General features: G+C 39.8%; 1 protein-coding gene across 3 annotated transcripts; it reads left to right on the top strand.

The window, feature by feature from the left end:
* Window positions 1–4508: 4508 nt before the first annotated feature.
* On the top strand, window positions 4509–18800 carry LOC309327082 (butyrophilin subfamily 2 member A1-like). 3 transcript variants are annotated; one of them, XM_081836146.1, is made up of 13 exons: window positions 4509–5178; window positions 6869–6968; window positions 7296–7367; window positions 8354–8629; window positions 9136–9234; window positions 11002–11028; window positions 11447–11473; window positions 12289–12315; window positions 12676–12702; window positions 13561–13587; window positions 14238–14258; window positions 14357–14383; window positions 17110–18800. In XM_081836146.1, the coding sequence occupies exons 2-13, from the start codon at window positions 6947–6949 to the stop codon at window positions 17646–17648; spliced, it is 1191 nt and encodes a 396-aa protein (XP_081692272.1). In that variant the 5' UTR covers window positions 4509–5178; window positions 6869–6946; the 3' UTR covers window positions 17649–18800. The 3 variants fall into 3 exon arrangements, with proteins under 3 accessions (XP_081692272.1, XP_081692270.1, XP_081692271.1); XM_081836144.1 differs by having other exon boundaries at window positions 4510–5178; window positions 6869–6971; XM_081836145.1 differs by lacking the exon at window positions 4509–5178 and adding an exon at window positions 5184–5290 and having other exon boundaries at window positions 6869–6971.
* Window positions 18801–19094: the final 294 nt, after the last annotated feature.

The following is a 19094-nucleotide window of genomic DNA, read 5'->3' as shown; positions in this document are numbered from 1 at the left end:
AAAAAAACAACCCTCAATATATACACTTTAAATTCCCAATTTTCTTTCACCGTCTCCCCTCCCCGGTCTCGGCCCCTACCAACAGTTCCATCACTCTCCAAACCTAATGGAAGGTACAGTGGTTTTATTTTGTTATGCAGCTGCATTCCAATGACCTCAGATGCAAACCCTTGTGTCTCCAGGAGAAACTAGATTTTTCTGCAGTTATTTCTAACTCAGTGAAGCTTCTGGTTCATGCTTACCTACAAAAATTGTAATACATTATTTGGTAGAATAGGCTTATAAATAGAAGTTGTGGGCTGTGGGAGAGAATGCTCCCACTGTGGTTCCTAACCCACATGACGCATTCAACAAACAGTGACGCCCACATAGCCATTTCGGAAGGCTTCTCTCAATGTAGCTTTACCAGAACCGCTGAATTTGAATGTGTTACTCATTTCCAGAGAGCTATTTTTGAAGGCCTATAGTATACAACTGTTTCTGTTGCCCTCCCTGACCTCTTAGTCAGATGCATTCTCAGGATAGCACAACCACCCAGACACTGATGGATTATAACTCTCATCAGACCCAGCCAACATGCCTTTCCACTCCTGACCCTTGCTGTTGAATGAAGAACTCAAACTTTCTGTTTCTGCCAAATCCATTAACGCATAGACCTGGGTGATACCCAGGCAAACAAGAGTAAAGGTACAGCAGATGAATTGTATGGCTAAGTGTGGGCTGAGACATTGATCCAAGAAGCTACACACACCCTGCCTCTTCCTTTTGAAGAGTAGGACAGAAACAAGTCTTGACATAGCAAACGAGAGGTATTTCTGCTCTGGAAAAGCAAACTGAGAAAGCAAATTGGCACTTTGGTGAGTGAATGGGGCCTGTGAGGTATGTTTATGTCAGTGCTGACTGATTCTCAGACACCTTTTCCTGGAGAAGCTCAATACTAGCAGGACTGACAGGAGGTGTCAGTGATGGCAATGGTCCTTGAGGAGCTGCGTGGGCATTGTTGTATTTAAAGCAAATGATAGCTTCAAGAAAGAGCCTGGTGATCAGGGATGAACCACTCCTAAAAGGCTGATACATGTTACAATTGTACACAATACACATAAGTACACATACTTATACACATCCTTGAAGATGTACTGTGTGACTAGACTAACTGTGAATTTGTCTTCAGATGCCACACTTACGGGACTCCATCAAACAGTGGTGAGTAAAATGTCTCAGCCAAATCTGGGGTGATCTGTCTTGGTACAGTAGACCATATTCAATTCTGACTTTGACTAGTTTATAAAGTGTACCAGACAGCCTCCTACCCCTGAACCCAGGACTGTTCAGGGGTAGGAGGCTGTCCAGTACACTTGCCCCAGGACTCGGAGGGCTAAGCTGGCTGGGGGGGGGCGCCAGGGGCCTGCGGGACTTACAGTGTTGTGCCAAAAACTTTATTCTAACAAAACTTCCTCCGTGAGCCTCAGACAAGCTCTGCATTGGCCTGATATTACCCAAGGAAGTGGACTATTGTAGCCTGCCCCACTCATACCCCCTCTGGGTCCACTTATGTACCAAGAACCCTGGAATACTATGTAAAACTACAAATATATTCCAGATAGGTGAACAGTTTTTTCTTGCCATAACAACAATTGACCCCAAATTACTTCTGCCAAAAAGCCAATATCAGTAGGTAACTATTTTTTTTCCAATTTCCAAGCGATCACCACCCCGAAATACAGAAACAACAACCTATGCATCTGTTACTCCATTGTATATGCAACCTGCCTGTGAGACCTCCAACATTTCACATGCTGATGCAGCATCCTCACAATGCATGGCAATTTATGGGAATTGATAATATGGAAGAAGTTTGAAAGTGCTAGAACTGGAGGAATTTGGAAGCTTTACAGCCCCCAGAAGATCTGAGAAGACTTTCATCCAATTTTCTGTTTATTATTTTATTTACTCTTTCCTGCCTCTAACCATGCAAGGATCCTTTATTTGTTTTCCTACTGTTATATGCACTTACCGGTAACCTTCAAATTCTACCATATCCTCATGGTTGTGTCTGATTGCAATTTAATTGATAATGTCAAATGTTAAATGATGCAACCACAGGTCGATGGAATGACAAAAGTGATGTTCATTCTGTTGTGTTGATTATGGTACACTTGTTTGTTCAACACAATAGAAATACCTGGGAATTCTGGTTGCTGACATCCTAGGCCTATAAATATGGGTATCATAGAAAGCATAGAAATCATGGCAAATGTAATTTGCCTATTGGTTTGTTAGATACGAAGATGAAGTAATCAATCTCTCCTTCACACATGAGAATGTTGGAGATTATCCTATATTCTAAATTAGCAGTGCGGTCAAAGCCCAGGATCTGTCCAGATAAGAGAGTTTAGAGAGCCTTCTCAGCAGTTGCGCCTGCTCTGTGCAACACCCTCCAATCAGATGTCAAGGAAATAAACAACTATCTGACTTTTAGAAGACATTTGAAGGTAGCCCTGTATAGGGAAATTTAAAATGTTTGATGTCATGTTGTGTTTTAATTTGTTGGAAGCCACCCAGAGTGACTGGGGTAACTCAGTCTGATGGGTGGCATATAAAGTTGTTGTTAGATTTTCCCAGGGCTGAGCCAGGGCAATGCTGATTAAGTTCCCTGTGCTGGCTGAGCTGGATATATTCCCACTGGTGAAACATAAGCCAGTGTAAGTCTAAAAAGGGGGTGGTAGGTACATGATGGGGAAGGAGAGGCATACACTTATTCCAAATGCAATCTAGCATGATCATGTGACTCAGGGCCTAATTCACAAAACTTGGGCCCACAATCAGCTGCCAGTTCAGGAATAGGGGTAACTTATGCTTGCCAGTTTGGGCATGACTCAGTCTCACTGAACATAGTGGAATTTCCTCCAGCATGAATATGAATGAAACTGGGCTTTCTATCTATACTTCATGTGCACCTGTAGAGACCTGAACACCACACAACAATAGGAATTGACTCATAACACAGTAAGAGTTCAGAGTTGAGGAACAAGCAGTTTTTCTGGGGGAACTCCAAGGTATGCAGTACCAGCACCTCCCCCCCTTCAAATGTTGAAAGTGTGGCACTTACTGTAATAACTTCTCTCATGGAGGTTCTCCGCCTTCTCCTGTCCAGTGCAGATTCCCCTTTCTATTTAATCCATGATGGATTTGATAATGTATAATTGAAATCCTGCTGCCAATTTTTTTTATTTGACAAACAACATTAAAATTACATAACATCCCACATCACACCCTAATATATTACTGAACACAACTATACACAACTATACATTATCTGCATCACCAATCACTAATTTTATCAATAACTAATTTACAGAACAGAAAGAAGAAAAGAAGAAAAAAGAAAAAATTAAGAGAAAATAAAATTGACTTCCGATTAAACCCATTGTACTGTCACTTATTTTGGTTATTTTACACACAGCATCATACTATTATTTTGTCTTCCTAATTCTTATCCAAAGTATTTGATTATTTGTCACCTTCGTCTTACAAGAATCAATCAAGTTCTGCCAGGAGATTTTTATTGTTACAACAATTTTTCAAGTAATCTTTAAATATTTTTCATTCATTGTGTATCTTCCATGTCAGATATCCTCTGACTCTCCCTGTCATCATGGCCAACTGTAAATATTCTATCATTTGGACCCGCCATTCAGTTACTGTAGGAATCTTTTCACTTTTCCATTTCATTGCCACCAGAATCTTGGCTGCGGTTGTTATGTACATGAAGAGTGGTCTACCATTATTTTTTATTTCTGATGACATTATCCCTAAACAGAAGGCCTCTGGTTTTTTTAAGAATGAGAACCTGAGTAGTTTTTTTAATTCATTATAAATGGAATCCCAGAATTCTCTAATTACCGTGCACTCCCACCACATATGCATATAAGAACCTGTACCTTTTTTACACCTCCAGTAAAGTTCTGATCTCTTTTTATACATTTTAGCCAATTTGGCTAGGGTAAGGTGCCATCTATATTGCATTTTCATGATGTTTTCTCTGAGATTATAGCACGCCGCAAACTTAATATCTTTCTTCCATAGTTTCTCCAACTGGTCCGTGTAAATATTGTAGCCAAGGTCCTGGGCCCACCTTACTATTACCCCTTTCACTTCTTCCTCTTTTACCTCCCACTGGAGAAGGATATTGTACATCCTTGATTATATTAATTCTTTTTCAAATTTAGATGTTGCATTCTCGAATACTTTCTTTCTAACCATACTTAATCTCTCATTTATTTGAAAATATTGTAACCAGACCATCAGATATAACCTTATTTCTAAAAATAAAAATAAAAAATGAGTTTATTATTGTTTTCTTCTAACAGCATTCTATATGTGGCCCATTCTGCTTTCATGTTTTTTTTTTTACAGTCAGGGCTTCTGTCGGTGAGGTCCACAAGGGGATTTTGGGTTCTAATAGATCTTTATATTTGAACCATATTTTATAAAGTTATTTTCTTACTATATGGTTCAAAAACCCCTTGTGAGCCTTCACCTTCTCATACACCAAATACGCGTGCCAGCCAAAGCGGTTATTGAAACCCTTCATTGTTATTATCTGTATTTTTTAGAGTAATCCAGTCCTGAATCCAAACTAACCCAGCAGCCGCATGATATAATTCAAAATCAGGAAGGGTGAACCCTCCTCTCTCCCTCTGCTGCCAAAATTTCTTGATAAAACCATCTTTTTGTGTGAAGATCCTGAAATCCTGATAGTTCCTGAGAGTGACGTGTGAAGGTGTTGGCACCTTGAAACTTTGTGTAACCCAAGTTATTTGTAAACATCACAATATTCATCAGGGCTAACATTATCCACACTTTAACGTTTAGTTGTTGATTGTGGCACAAGTTTCTCTCTTTGCTCTTCAATGTTCCAAAAGGTGCCAGTTGCATTTCCTGGCTTGGAACTGACTGTTGAAGCTGCAAGAGGTAGTCCTTTGTTGATTGTTTTTGGATAACAAAACCATTCTGAGCTCAGAAAAAATGCACCTCTGTTACTCCCCTTTTCCTTTCAGGTGTGTGTTTGTGTTTCAGAGAGCAAAGGTCAGGAACTGAAAACCACAAAACAAATTGAAAGTGCCAGCAGTGTAAAAGCCACCCTTTCTTGGAAAAGGAGAGGTTGTGGGAAATCGGGTTTGTTTCTGTCCTGGTGGATTAAAAGTGAAAGCCTCTTTTCTTATAAGGCACACAATTCCAGGAAATCGGCTCTTGTGGAGACAGGCTGAATAAATTCCTCTCTTGATATGTGAGCAACAGTTTTCTATCTAAGCCAAGAGTTTGTGGGCATAAAGGGGCAGAAAAAGACCACCTGTCCTTTTTCATTGATGCTATCTAAATTTCTGTTTTAGCACTTTGACCTCAAACTGAGGAAACTGCTGTGCAGATGACTTATTAGTGGTTTGTGTGTGTGTGTGTGTGTGTGTGTGAGAGAGAGAGAGAGAGAGAGAGAGAGAGAGAGAGAGAGAGAGAGAGGGGACGCACATAGAGTGAAAGATGGTGGGAACAAATTGTTAGTATGCTTTTATTCTATTTTTACTGCCTGGGAGGCAGATTATCTGCCTCAGGTGCCAGATGTATAAGCAATGAAACAATGAACGCCAAGCACTCTTAAGGGGCAATTCAACCTCATTTTCATGTGGATACCTATTTGGGCATCTAGAAGGCCTTTATTAACTAAAAAGCAGTCTTGAGGGCTTCCCTGGCAGAACAGCCAATTGTACTTACCATTTCCTTGGACTTATCCCACTGCTGCATCAAGACAGAAATATCATGATGTGGGAGCCTAAGGTAACAAAATAGCTAGAATGCAAATACAAATAGTTTTAATGTGTTTTAAGTGAGGTCTGGTATATGTCATGTTTCCCCTGCCTTTGCACTCTATTCCACAAAACTGGCAGGTGGGAGGAAGTTTCCTTTTTTGTGATCAATTGGAGAGAATTTTGCCTCCTAGGTTTTCCTTAAACTGCAAATGGGCTTGAACAGGGATGGGGAAGATGTGGCCCAACAGGGATGGGGAAGAGGTTGTTGTACTACAACTCCCATATTCCCCAACCATTCACCATGCTGGCTCAAGCTGATGGAAGCCATCAATATCTGGAAGGCCACAGATTCCCCTTCCCTGGGCAAGCTGGTTAATATCTTGAATCTGAAAGATTGGCTGGTGGGGGTGGGCTTTCTTTGGTAGCCACCTTCCTTTTGAAGGTGGTTTGGGCACAGCCTGTCCTTACTCTCCATCCAAGGACCACCTACACCTAAATGTAAGAACTCCTTATGAAGAGTTTGTATGAATTCTTAGACTTTAAGAAGATCAAGGCTGGATCTAGACACATCAAAAAACATTTCAGGAAAACACGTTGTAAAGCTCACAATGCAAAATCACATTGCCGAAGGATCGAACTCTACAGCACCATCCGGTGTCACAGTGTTATAACACATTTAGAACGCTGTATTTTGACTAATGTAGCTGAGTCCCAAGTCAGGTCTACTTAGAATCTCCTCTCCTGTTACAGATCTGAAATCAGAAACGAGGAACCTTTGGCCATCCAGACATTATCAGATACCAACTGCAACCAGACCTTGCAGGCATGGCCATGGTCAGCACTGATTGTAATTGTAGTCAGCAAAAACTGGACACCCACAGCTTAGCTAACCCTGTCTTAAAATCATTCTGGAGTCACAACAGCACTGCACTCTAGCTTTTTGTTTAAGCGGTCTGATCGTCCCAGTCTCAGTGCTGAATGCTGAGTGAGGGAGTTATTCACTTACATATCAATCAGCGCACAACTCATGCAATTCCCATTCCCTTTTGCTGCTTCCCTTTCAGTGTATGATTAATTATTAACTGGAAAAATCTACAGCAAGAACAACAGCATATCGCTTTTCATGCACTGGAAGCCGAATCATGAATATTATTCCACTTTTAGGTGGTAAGATTTTTTTTATATTTCTACTAAAAAAACCACAGCAAAATTACGCACAGAATACTTCAAATATCATGGGGATAAGGGATGAAGGAAAATTGGAGAACTATAATCAAAAGGAGACTAAAGTTTAACTCACCTGGGAAGAAGTCTCATTCAGTTCAATATGGCTTTCTTCTGAATGGAAATGTACAGGATCACAGCCTTAATAACTTGGTAACAGAATAGAACTCCTCTTGAATTCCACTCTCATTCCCTTTCCATGTAGGTTTTACCTATACATTTTTTAATTCTCCAAAGTGATGTTCAAATGCTTCTTTGCTTTCATAGCTGTTCTCACCAACTCCAGGAACAGTGCCATTCACTTGCTGCCGTTCCTGATTATGAGCTATTCAGCAACTGGTAAGTATTCTGAGTGGTGTGTTGTTGTTTTTTGTTTTTTGTTTAAAGTAATTGCCTTGGCCAGTTCCCTGCTCTGTTTTTACTAGAAATGTCAGGTTTAATCAATTTAATTGGCAGTCACCAACTAAAGATTTAATTGGAGGGACTTTTATTTTTATTGGTAAAGAATATATTAAAGATGACACTTCAATTTAACAATGAACCTAAAAAGTGATACAAAGCTCCTTCGGTGTCTCAATAAGACAGCTAATTTGAGTTTCTGGTCATATGGTTAATCCAGTGAATAGTCAATTAATGGGTTGGAATTATAGGACTGGAAAGGACCTTGATGATCATCTAGCGCAAACCCCTGATGATCAATAAACCTGTTTTGCATTCAGTCTTGTCCACCTTTTCCTGTCTATGCAGTTTTGAGCATGCATAGAAGTGATTGCCCTTTCCAGTAACTGCTGTTTCAATATCCTTCAGACTGAGCTTATAATTCTGTCCCCAAACAAGCCTACCTTTTAAGGGCGCAGAAAGCCACAGTTACCAGAAAATGTGATCATTTCTGAGCACACTCAAAACAATTCTTCTTTTAAGTGGGAATGACTAGAGAATGTTTTCTACATTCTTTGAAATAGAGTGGGATTGAAATTGATAAGCGTTACTCAGAGCCCAATGGTTTTTTCCTGCTATGCAGCTCACACAGTGGATAACATCATGTTCTTCATATTAGAACTTTTTGATCTTTTCAAACCCAGTGACCACTATTAATTCTACCCTAAAACATAGGACTCACTTGTGATTTTCTACAATATGTTTGCTTCTCCAATTTATTTTATAAAAACTAAGTGGTGGTAGGATTGGGTTGGCATGCAAGTTTCAAGACGACCAGTTGAATATCATTGCTTTATGTAACCCAGATTACAGAAATAAATACAAATTTTGCCCAAATATTTATTGGTGTTTATGCTTCACACTGAACTATCTTCCTATCTCTTTAGGTAACAGTATGAGCCCTTTGATTGTTCTTGACCAATATGAGGGTAGTGGGATCAGACTTGTCTGCAAATCTGAGAATGTGAGATCTCCTGAGCTTCTGCAGCTGTCATGGATGGATGGCAAAGGACAGGAACTTTCTGCTACTCCAACCACTCTGGGCAAAAGCAGCATTGAAAATTCTGTTCTTCTAGAATGGGGTTCTGGGAGTGCTGTCTCCTGCAGAATCACCAATAAATCTTCAAATACACCAATAGGATCAACTTCCCTTGTAATTGCAGGTGAATGAGAAACAGTGCTGTATAGAAACTGGTGATGAATGTGTAGAATAAACACAATGTTAACAATGAATATTCACAATGCTCCCTAACAACAGTATGAACCTTTGGGGGAACATTATTAAGTGAACTAAGTTGCCTATGCATATTGAGGATTAGAAGCAAAGAAATCCAGTCTTCTGAGTAGGATTCACTTTAATGTTGCTTTCCTACATGGTCCATAGGACTAGGAAAAATTAATCCTATGAAGATTTGAAATATAACAAGAAACATGGATTGTTGCTCAAGTCACATTATGGTTCCACATTCAGCGGAACTAAATAATTCTGTCAATGGATGCAGAATTTGCTAGATGTCTTTTCTGCTATCTGTAGATATTTATATTTATTTATCATTGTTATTTTGAAACTTGGTTTAATCTGTGCTTATTGTTTCCTATGGACAAATTAAAAAGAAAAAAAGAAAAAGCAGAGAAGATCTTCTAATTGGTGACTTTGTTCTATTCACAGATATCTTTTTCCCTTCCACCTCCCTCTGTATGGTTGGCTTCTTCATCATTGCAGTACTTATCATCAATGTCATAATTTTCACCTATTTGAAACTAAACCGTAAGTTTTCCCATTGTTCCTGAACATGAACACGAAGACACACACACAGAGAGAGAGAGAGAGACATTAAATGGGTATGGGATATCTTTATCATCATGTTTCTGGATTTGGGGAGAGAGAAAGAGTTGGATTGGATGTGCATTAGGGTATATAAATAACCACAAGCAGAACAAGAAAATTCAGAATCTGAAGTTAATCTATAACTAGGTTTATGCCCACTTTCTATAGGGGCTGGTTCACATGTCAGGTGTACAATGAAAATTTTACTATTATTGATGTAGTAGTTATTATTACAATTGTATCCCATCTCTAGTCCAAGAAGCATATAGTGGCATACATGAATGAATCTTTATTTGTGTCAGCCATTGGCCATAACAATAAAACAACAATACGATATACAAAGAATAAAAATTAAAAAGTCAATTATATAAAATACATTTTAGGGTTTTGAATCAATAGTCAAATAGTGGATCTTATTCTAATTGCCCCAGCTAAAAACCTTGCAACCTTTGCTGTCACCTGCTCATCTTGATCAGGTGCCAAGAGAAAGGACACTGTGGCAGTGGCTAGGCAACCCGGAAAGGACAATAAAAGATGGGTAATAACCTCATTCCTTAAGTCTTTATAAAGAGTGCAGGCCAGAAGGGCATGTGTCAATGATTATGGATGTGCCATCGCATACATAAATTAAGCAGAACAGTGACTGGTCCAAGGCCAACCAGTGAGCTTCATGGCTGAGTCAGGATTTCATCTCTTGTCTCTGGGGGCCTAATCTGACACCACCATTCCCAGGATAGCCACCTCAAGCAGCAGGAGCCACAGCAGTGGTGGAGCTGGCCTCCAATGAAGGCATCGCCCACTGCTGCCGCCGCATTGCTAGCAGCCTGGTGGTGGTGCTGGAGGAAAAGCAAGTAAAGACTTTGAGTGAAAAGGCAAACAGGAAGGAAGCATTTGGGCTTTGCAGCTGTGCAGCAGCAGCCTGGAGACTTTGGAGAGGGCAGCCCTCCAGCCCCCTCTCCCCATAACCCACTTCATCACAGCACTTCAGACCTAAACTCAGGCAGGCCACCGTAATGCTGGTGTACTTGCAGGTGGTGGCAGTGGAGCGGCCACAACACTGAGATGTGGTATGGTACATTTTGCCTCAGGCAAATCCTCTTGGCCCAGACCATTCCATACTGGCTCTATCATAGAAGTGTGCACCTAAAACCTCAAGAATGGCATGTAAGGTTAAAAACAAAAAAGGTAAAGGACCCCTGGATGCTTAAGTCCAGTCAAAGGCAACTATGGGGTTGCGGCCCTTATCTCGCTTTTCAGGCTGAGGGGAGCTGGCCTTTGTCCACAGACAGATTTCTGGGTCATGTGGCCAGGATGACTAAACCGCTTCTGGTGCAATGGAACACCGAGACGGAAACCAGAGCACACAGAAACACATTTTACCTTCCCGCTACAGTGGTACCTATTTATCTACTTGCATTGGCATGCTTTTGAACTGCTAGGTTGGCAGGGGCTGGGACAGAGCAACGGCAGCTCACCCTGTTGTGGGGATTCGAATAGCCAACCTTCTGATCAGCAAGCCCAAGAGGCTCAGTGGTTTAGACCATCACATCATAGAGCCAGGGTTATCTATGGCCTCCTGTCAAGCATGCACCTGCTCAGAACCGAACATTTATTGTCACATAATGCTGAGAGTGGTTTCCCCCTACAAAGAACATGCGTATAAAAATAGAAAGTATATTAAAAATCTTGTTCTTTATTTTATTTCAGACGATCGTTGGAAGATTGCTTTTTCAGGTAATCACTGTATCACTTTATGGAATGATTTATGGGATTGCATTAACAGGGGCAATAAGGGGCTGAGCAAAGTCTGCTGGGTGGGGCAGAGTAAAGCCATTCAAGTCCTAACTATGCTGAGGTTCTTACCAGGGCAGAAAGTTTATACATTGTTTGTTTTAAGATTTGAAGTAATAATAATTTTATTATTTATTAACACCCCCCCCCCAAAAAAAGCTGGCTGGGTTTCCATACATTACATACCAGAGCATGGATATTAGTGTTTTTATTGCACACCCACCCGATAATTAGATATTCTGCGATATGGATTTTAAATGTTTCATAAGTTGATCATCATTTTAAGATTTTGTATTCAAACGTTTTGTAAAGTGCACTAAACAAATATTAATAATACTAATATATCCCTCCACATTTGCAGAAAATGAAACGTTAGCATTAGAGGAAGGTAAGCATGGATTTTCTACTTGTCCTTATTAGAATTGCATATGAATTACCCTAAATACGTTTACTTCCATGACTGCCACCATTGGGCATCCCCTGGCACTGGAATCCCATGGCATTGCTCCTGCTCTTCCTCACTTGCCTGTCCCCTCTGAGCAAATGGTCTGGGACAAGAGTGCAGGGCTGGAGCTACACCCTCCGCTTGACTTGCCCTCTGCATCTGGGGCCAGCACTGTTTATGGCATAGTCCTCTTGGCTAGTTTCAACTGTGAGCTTTAGCATATTGTGCAGGAGAAGAATATAAGAGTACAGGCCAGTAGATAATATCTATGAACTGAAAAAGAAATGTTTACCACCCGTTCATAATGAAGCACACACACTTCCTGTGTATTTGTCTTGGATATCAATCTAGTATCAGTTGCTGGTTTTCTGGAATATAAAACCCAAACCAGAACTAGAAAATGAGATACTGCCAGTGGGTCAGATCTTTAATTCCCCACTTCCCGAAGGCCAACTTTTGTAGTTGGATGTTACCACTGCTGCCCAACAGAATCCCCTTCTCCTTCGATATATTGCATGATCCAATAAATGCTGGTGGCTTTAAAGGTCTTGCTGATTTGAATGTGAAAGTTACATCTGAAATATGGCTTTAAAATCTGATTAAGGATATGCTTTTAGTTTATAGCTTTGAAAAGCCCACTAAAGACATAATGAAATTCAGAGTACAGCTCTCTTCCAAATCACAGTGCATTCATGTGCATTCCCCCTCATTATCCACAGATGACAATAATATTTCTCTTCTCTCTCTCTCTCTTTAAGAAAAAGCAAAGCTTCAATGGGAACTAGGTAAGAGTCCCATTCAGTTTCTGCCTGTCATAATGGTACAATACATTGGGGTCATTCATTGTAGATTTCACACAGATATCATTCTGTGTTTATGCTCCCAGACACAGTTAGAAATGAAGTTTGCACAACTGCTATGGAGATCCACATGCCACACTTAAAATTTCACTGTCAATACATTATCATCATCATCACCATTATTATATTTGTTTATATCCTGCCTCTTTCCCTGACAGGGACTCGTGGCAGCTTACAGATAAAACAGAAACATCAACTTGTACATTTCACTTGTTATACATTTTTAACAATTTTATAATACTTTGCTCACCATGTGACTAACTCTATCACTCTTTTATTATTCAGAGAAAGTAAAAGAAGAAACAGGAAAAGGTAATTCCACAACACTAGCAGGGATGTCAACTAGTCAAATTCTTAATAATAATACCTATAATAATAATAACTTATTTGTACCCCACCCATCTGACAGGGTTGCTGCAGCCGCTCTTCCTTTTACAGCCTTATTCTTTCTCCAGCTGCAGCTGCCATAACTTGAACCTGGCAGCTAGACAGATGAAGCCCACTGACATTTAATCATAAAATAGAGATTGTATTGAATGGTCTAGTAGATACTAAATATGAAGTGGAAATTCATTGCTGCACCTTCTAGCCAAGGAAATACAGTGGTACCTCTGGATGTGAACGGGATCCGTTCCGGAGCCCTGTTTGCATCCTGAGCAGAACGCAACCCACGTCTGTGCATGCGCAGGTCGCGATTCACCACTTCTGCACATGTCATTTTGAGCATCTGCACAAGCGGCAAAACCCGGAAGTAACCCGTTCTCTTACTTCCGGGTCGCCGTGGAACACAACCTGAAAATGCTCAACCTGAAGCTACTTTAACCCGAGGTATGACTGTACTACTTTAGAAGTTGGTGTATTTATAATAATTTTTAAACTGCTTAATATTTTAAAAATCTCTAAGGTCCTAGTCCTCAGAATGTAGTGAAAAATGTTTTGATATCTGCAAATCAAATCTGATCTAAAAACAGTATATATAATTAGATAATGATACCTGCCTTAAATTTTAGGATGGATAGATAGATAGATAGTTCTGATTGTTTCTGGGGTATAGAAAAACTAAACTAAAAAAAACTAAGCTAATCTTAAACATTCTAAAAGGCAAATTGAAAAGCCCTACCTTGCTTGTATTCATAAAATATTGATCCTTTTCATTTTGTTCATTTGCAGAATTCAGGAAAGTGCAAGAAAAATTCGGTAAGGATGATTTTCAGTAATATTCAGTAACATGTGACTGAGTGGATGGATGGTGCAACACTCACATATGTTTTTTGTTCACCCAGAGGCTGTTTTCATACATAAGGTTTAAATTGTCTTTGTTTTCTATCCCCCCCCCCCCACTGCACTCACAAGCCATAGAATGCACCTGCCAGGGCAAACAACTAGTAGTGTCACTGACGAGAAAAGTGGGTATCTTATTAAAGTACTTTTCCCCCTGAGACAGGCCCTGGAAGAAACATTATTTTCTCTGCCACATGAATCTATCCAGGAAGGATATAGCTGATTGACTAAGAGGTTATAAGGCATTCCCGAGTCAGGATGCAAAAGCCACCCTCAAAGTGTGCCCCCCTTTAATTTGCACTTTAGGTCTTTTTATTTATTGAAGTTATGCATTGATCTGAGGTCTATAGCTATACTTTAACTTATAAACTACACTTAAGACCTAAACTCAGGCTACATTCAACTTCAACTGAAGAAGAGTTGAGCAAAATCCTTGCACTTCTTTATTTCTCCATGCTTAGTTTTAAAGCCATTCCATCTGATTGGTTGAAACACTCACATTATCTATGTTTTGTCAGAAGACATTTGTGAAACAGTTGCTGATTGAATAATATCTTCATTTACAGCAAAAGCCGAGCATGAACTAGGTGAGTTGGATCAAAACATGTTTTGATTCTTACATTCTTCAAATGTAAACTGTTGCACCATTGCAAATCTCACGATTACCTATTCTTTTACATTGCAGAGTTCAGGAGGGCATTGTCCTGTGCAGGTATGATCATTTGTGAACATGGAACACCTTTAGCAGTTGTCAGTCTATATTCTCAAGGCCAAATGAGATAGTATAGTATATTAAAGGCTTCCTTGCATTTAGTGTGCCCATTTTTAAAAATGCAAATAGTGGTGTTGGGAAGTGATAATTATCAGTATCTCAGAAGACTACTAAATTATTGCAGGTGGGTGGGGAGTTTAACTCTCTTCCCTTGACCAACTACATTCCTGACAAAAATCACACACCCGAAAGCTGCTATCTGCATATTCATTGCTGTGAATGTTGGCACCAACGAGACCCTTCTTCCCAATGCAAGCAGCATCAATGGAGGAGCAATTTTCATCTGGACCACAGCAAAATCAAAAAGGGTTAAACTTTCCTAATTCATCTGCTGTGATTCTGATAACTATAAACTCCCCACAACAATTGCAATCTGCACTTTAGAAATATGCATATTGACTATGGATATATAGTGAAAGTCATATCTATTTTGGTCTTCACTCCAATCTAGAACTACATAAGAATCCCTTTATACAGTGCTTTTTTTTCTTTAAAAATCTTTAGGGGTACTCTCATTTTGACTCAAGAAAATCACAATTTTATAGTTCAAATTGGGAAAAATAAATACAGTGAAAAGTACAAAAGTACAAAGATTCACAAAATGTTTAGGGGTATGTGTACCCCTGTGTCCCCTCAGAAAGAGCACTTTCTATATATATATATATATATATATATATATATATATATATATATATTTGCTTTCGTAGATTTTCACGGGTACAGGAATGCAGGTTTTGGTGTCCTCGGGTGTCTTCCCGTGTAAAAGTTGGGGTGTCTAGGCGACGTTTCGACGAGGTCTCACTCGTCATCTTCAGGCTGGTGCTTTCGGCTTCTTGTTACTGGAACAGAGCAGGATCTCAGTGTTTGAGTTCCTATAAATACTGTAGAGGGGGTGTGGTGTATAGCCTCCAATGTTCTGCGCAGAGAGGAAGTTCCCAGGCTAGTGTGCCTTTTCTTCTTTTGTTCCTTAATTACTTGAGAGATATCTTGAGTGATTTCTTGAGTGATATCCTGAGTACCACTTAGGTGGGTCATTAGGTGTGGATTAGTTGTTAAAGTCTTTGTGTCTTGACCTCTTGAACTATGTGAAGAGTTTTCCTGAGAAGATGGCTGTACTGTACTTAGTTGTGCTCTGGCTTGGCTTCGTGTATAGGGGCGAGCTGTGGTTTTGTGGCTTGTGTCAGCCAGATCTGTGTAGGGATTGCAGGGGGGTGCAGCATCCGGAGGTGCCACCATGGATTGGCTACTGGATGGTGTCTGTAATTCATCTGTGGAGAGGGTCTGGGTTTGGGTCTGGTGTGGTTGATTGGTGTTGGCGTTCTGTGTGCCTCTGGATCTGGTGTCAGTTTTTGTGGGGAGGGCTAATTTCCAGATGTCTGGCAAGCGGGATGTGTCGTCACGCTTGTTCATGTTGTGAGGGTGTTTCTCTCAGGATATCACTCAAGAAATCACTCAAGATATCTCTCAAGTAATTAAGGAACAAAAGAAGAAAAGGCACACTAGCCTGGGAACTTCCTCTCTGCCCAGAACATTGGAGGCTATACACCACACCCCCTCTACAGTATTTATAGGAACTCAAACACTGAGATCCTGCTCTGTTCCAGTAACAAGAAGCCGAAAGCACCAGCCTGAAGATGACGAGTGAGACCTCGTCGAAACGTCGCCTAGACACCCCAACTTTTACACGGGAAGACACCCGAGGACACCAAAACCTGCATATATATATATATATATATAATTTTTATTAAATTTTCTGTTTTACAATTTAGAATACTCATTTAAACATCCTTAAAATATCAGTGACTTCCCTACTTCTCTTTCCATGGTTCATTTCACATATCATAAATCCCTGCATATTTTACATAAACTAAACCATTCACTATTCCATTATTACATCCATCAAAACTTATTTACACTGTTGAATTTATCTTATTGTTGACAACGTTTTCAAATATACACTAGAACTACATAAGAATTCCATTTACATCAGTTGAGGGAGCAATCAATGTGCCAAGTTAGAAAGTCCTTGTATTTAGGGACACTTCAGATGTCCTTTCCCCATATAGAAAATAGCTAGATTAGAGCATTGATTTCAAAAGCTGATCCTGGGTTCAACATTATCATTTTAAAAGTATGTTTCTGTCAATATTACACTGAAGTCAACAACCATAATGCTTGGTTGAAATTAAAAAAAAAAATGTTCAGCACAGAACAGTTCAAAGTAAAAGCATTTTTGATGTTAGAAATATTTTCCCCCTCACAATCTTCATTCCAGTCTAGAAGTCATAAAGACAGTGCTTTTTTTCTATTAAAAATATGTTTAGGGGTACTCTCATTTTCCTACTCATATTGAAATACTGCCCCTCAATGAAGCCAAACTTAGATTCACAAAATGTTTAGGGGTATGCGTACCCCTGCGTACCCCCCAGAAAAAATCACTGCATAAACACAAGATGGAGAGTGCATTAAATTAGACTCTATATGGTAATACCCAACGATGTGGTGGAATGTAATTGGACAGTGGTTTATGAGGTGGGTCAGAGATAGTTCACCATACCACTGCAAGGGGTCACAAGCAATAACCTTACACAAAAAAGATCCTGTGTTTAATATGGATAGTAACAATCTTCTTTTTGTAAATGGCATTGTTTCTTCTTGTTATCTAGTCAATGTCACTCTGGATCCAAAATGCACACATGCCAAACTCATCATCAAAGAGAAGAATAAAGTCAAATATAACTATTCCCCCTTCAATCAACCGAAAGATCCCAAAGGACCTCTGATTGCAGTGGCAAATGAGGGGTATGATAAGGGGGAGATGTACTGGGAGGTGGACGTTGGAAACAAATGTGAGTGGGAGCTGGGAGTACTTACTATAACTGCAAGGAAAAGGCTAGAAGAGGAGAAGCTGGAAAAGCCACTGGACGAGGGATATATTGGTATACGATGGTTCGAGGGTCAGTTTCATTGCACTGGAGGAAATAGCCTAATTGACTGCCAGAATGAAGAATGTGAAGCTGTAGGTGTTTTTCTGGACATGAATGGGCAAGTGCTGTCATTTTATAATGTCCAGAAGATGTGCCCTATTCGGTCAATCCCTTATAGATTCTCTGAGGAAATGTATCCATTCTTCAATCCTGGGAGTGATGATAGGTTCTTGGAAGTCCGATCAGTTAGCATCCCTAAATGTTTAATATCCCTGTGAAAGAAACTACTTCCCATGTTTTCTACATGTCACCTGCTCCTTTAATTTTGATTATTATTTTTTTACACCTAATGACTCGCAGTTAATGTAAATGCTCCTAACTTTTGAAATGAGGTGTTCTGCCTGTGTTGCAAGTCATCATTGTTAGATGTTGCTTCCATCAGATGATAATCATATATTATTGAACCAGCCTAAAGTGATTGATGGTGGGAGCGTTATCCTGGAAACAGAAACCAAAGGGCAGGTATCTGTTGCGGGTGTTACTAGATCTGGATCAGAAGAAGACAGGTTCATTCTAGAAGCAGAAAAAATGAGACAACCTTCATGCTTTTTCAGCTACAGAAAGAATCACAGACATTTGGACTAGCTTTTTTTGTATTGAGAGCACATGCCACAAGTTACTAATGTGTCTTGTCTCTTCAGATATGCAACAGGTTTGGGTTGTTGTTTTTTCCAGATTGTTGGATTTTGTTTTGTTTTGCAGAATATGCAAAACACCCCACAGCCTCAAAAGCACAAGATACTATAAACATTTCTGAAATGCCAAATTTCATGGATAAAACTGATCCTTTTCAGATAAAAAAATATAATATGCACTACCAAGCACTCAACCAAGCCTTGGTGCTATATTGAGAAAATGATAGATTGGTCAGCAATTCTGTACATATCAATAACTGGAGAAGTAGTATGAAATCTACTGTTGATAGTAATCATTAAAATAAAATATTTTGTATATTGTTATTTTTTAATATATATATATAATATGGATATGTGATTTTTCTTGGTATATTAATAATAGAAAAATAAATAAATTTGAAAGATTTATGAAATATGAAATTACTCTGTTATATCACAGACTGCAGTCATCAGTCTCATGGTCTTCAACTGTAAACAGCAGAGAAGGACTACATACTTGTTTCAGTTATGTCACTACTTTTTTCAACACAATATATGTACTAATATATTGGTTATATCTTTATACCTTTTTCATCAGGTGCTGGAATTTTTATACGGTCAGTTACATAAGCAAAAATGAGACAATTGTCAGTGGGTTTAGAATCTGGAATTTATAAACTGCAGACATATGGTGTAACTTCTGAGATGGGCAACAATATTCCTCCTTGAAGAAGCTATTTGATAGTTTATTCTGATCACAACTGTCAGGGGTTCAGGAGCAGAGGCACAGGGGAGAGAGGAAACGGAGAGCGAAGGGGAAGAATCTGAGGGCAGCATAGGGGAGTATGACAGTGGCCCGAGAGATTCCATGAGTTTCTCCAGCGATTCAGAAGATTCCCAGAGGGGGGTGCCGATGGCCAGGGCAAGGGGGGTCCCAGGGGGGACGCACCAGAAGCAAGGGGCCAGCGGGGACTCCCAAAGCAGCAGCGGAAGATCAGGACCAGTTCCCCCACCAGAGCGTAGTGGGGGGGAAGAGTCCCATGCGTCAGG

This window comes from Podarcis erhardii (assembly GCF_964252035.2).
Source record: "Podarcis erhardii genome assembly, chromosome: 13".
Classification (NCBI taxonomy): domain Eukaryota; kingdom Metazoa; phylum Chordata; class Lepidosauria; order Squamata; family Lacertidae; genus Podarcis; species Podarcis erhardii.
The sequence above is the reverse complement of the archived record's forward strand: the minus strand, read 5'-3'. Positions and strand labels throughout refer to the sequence as shown.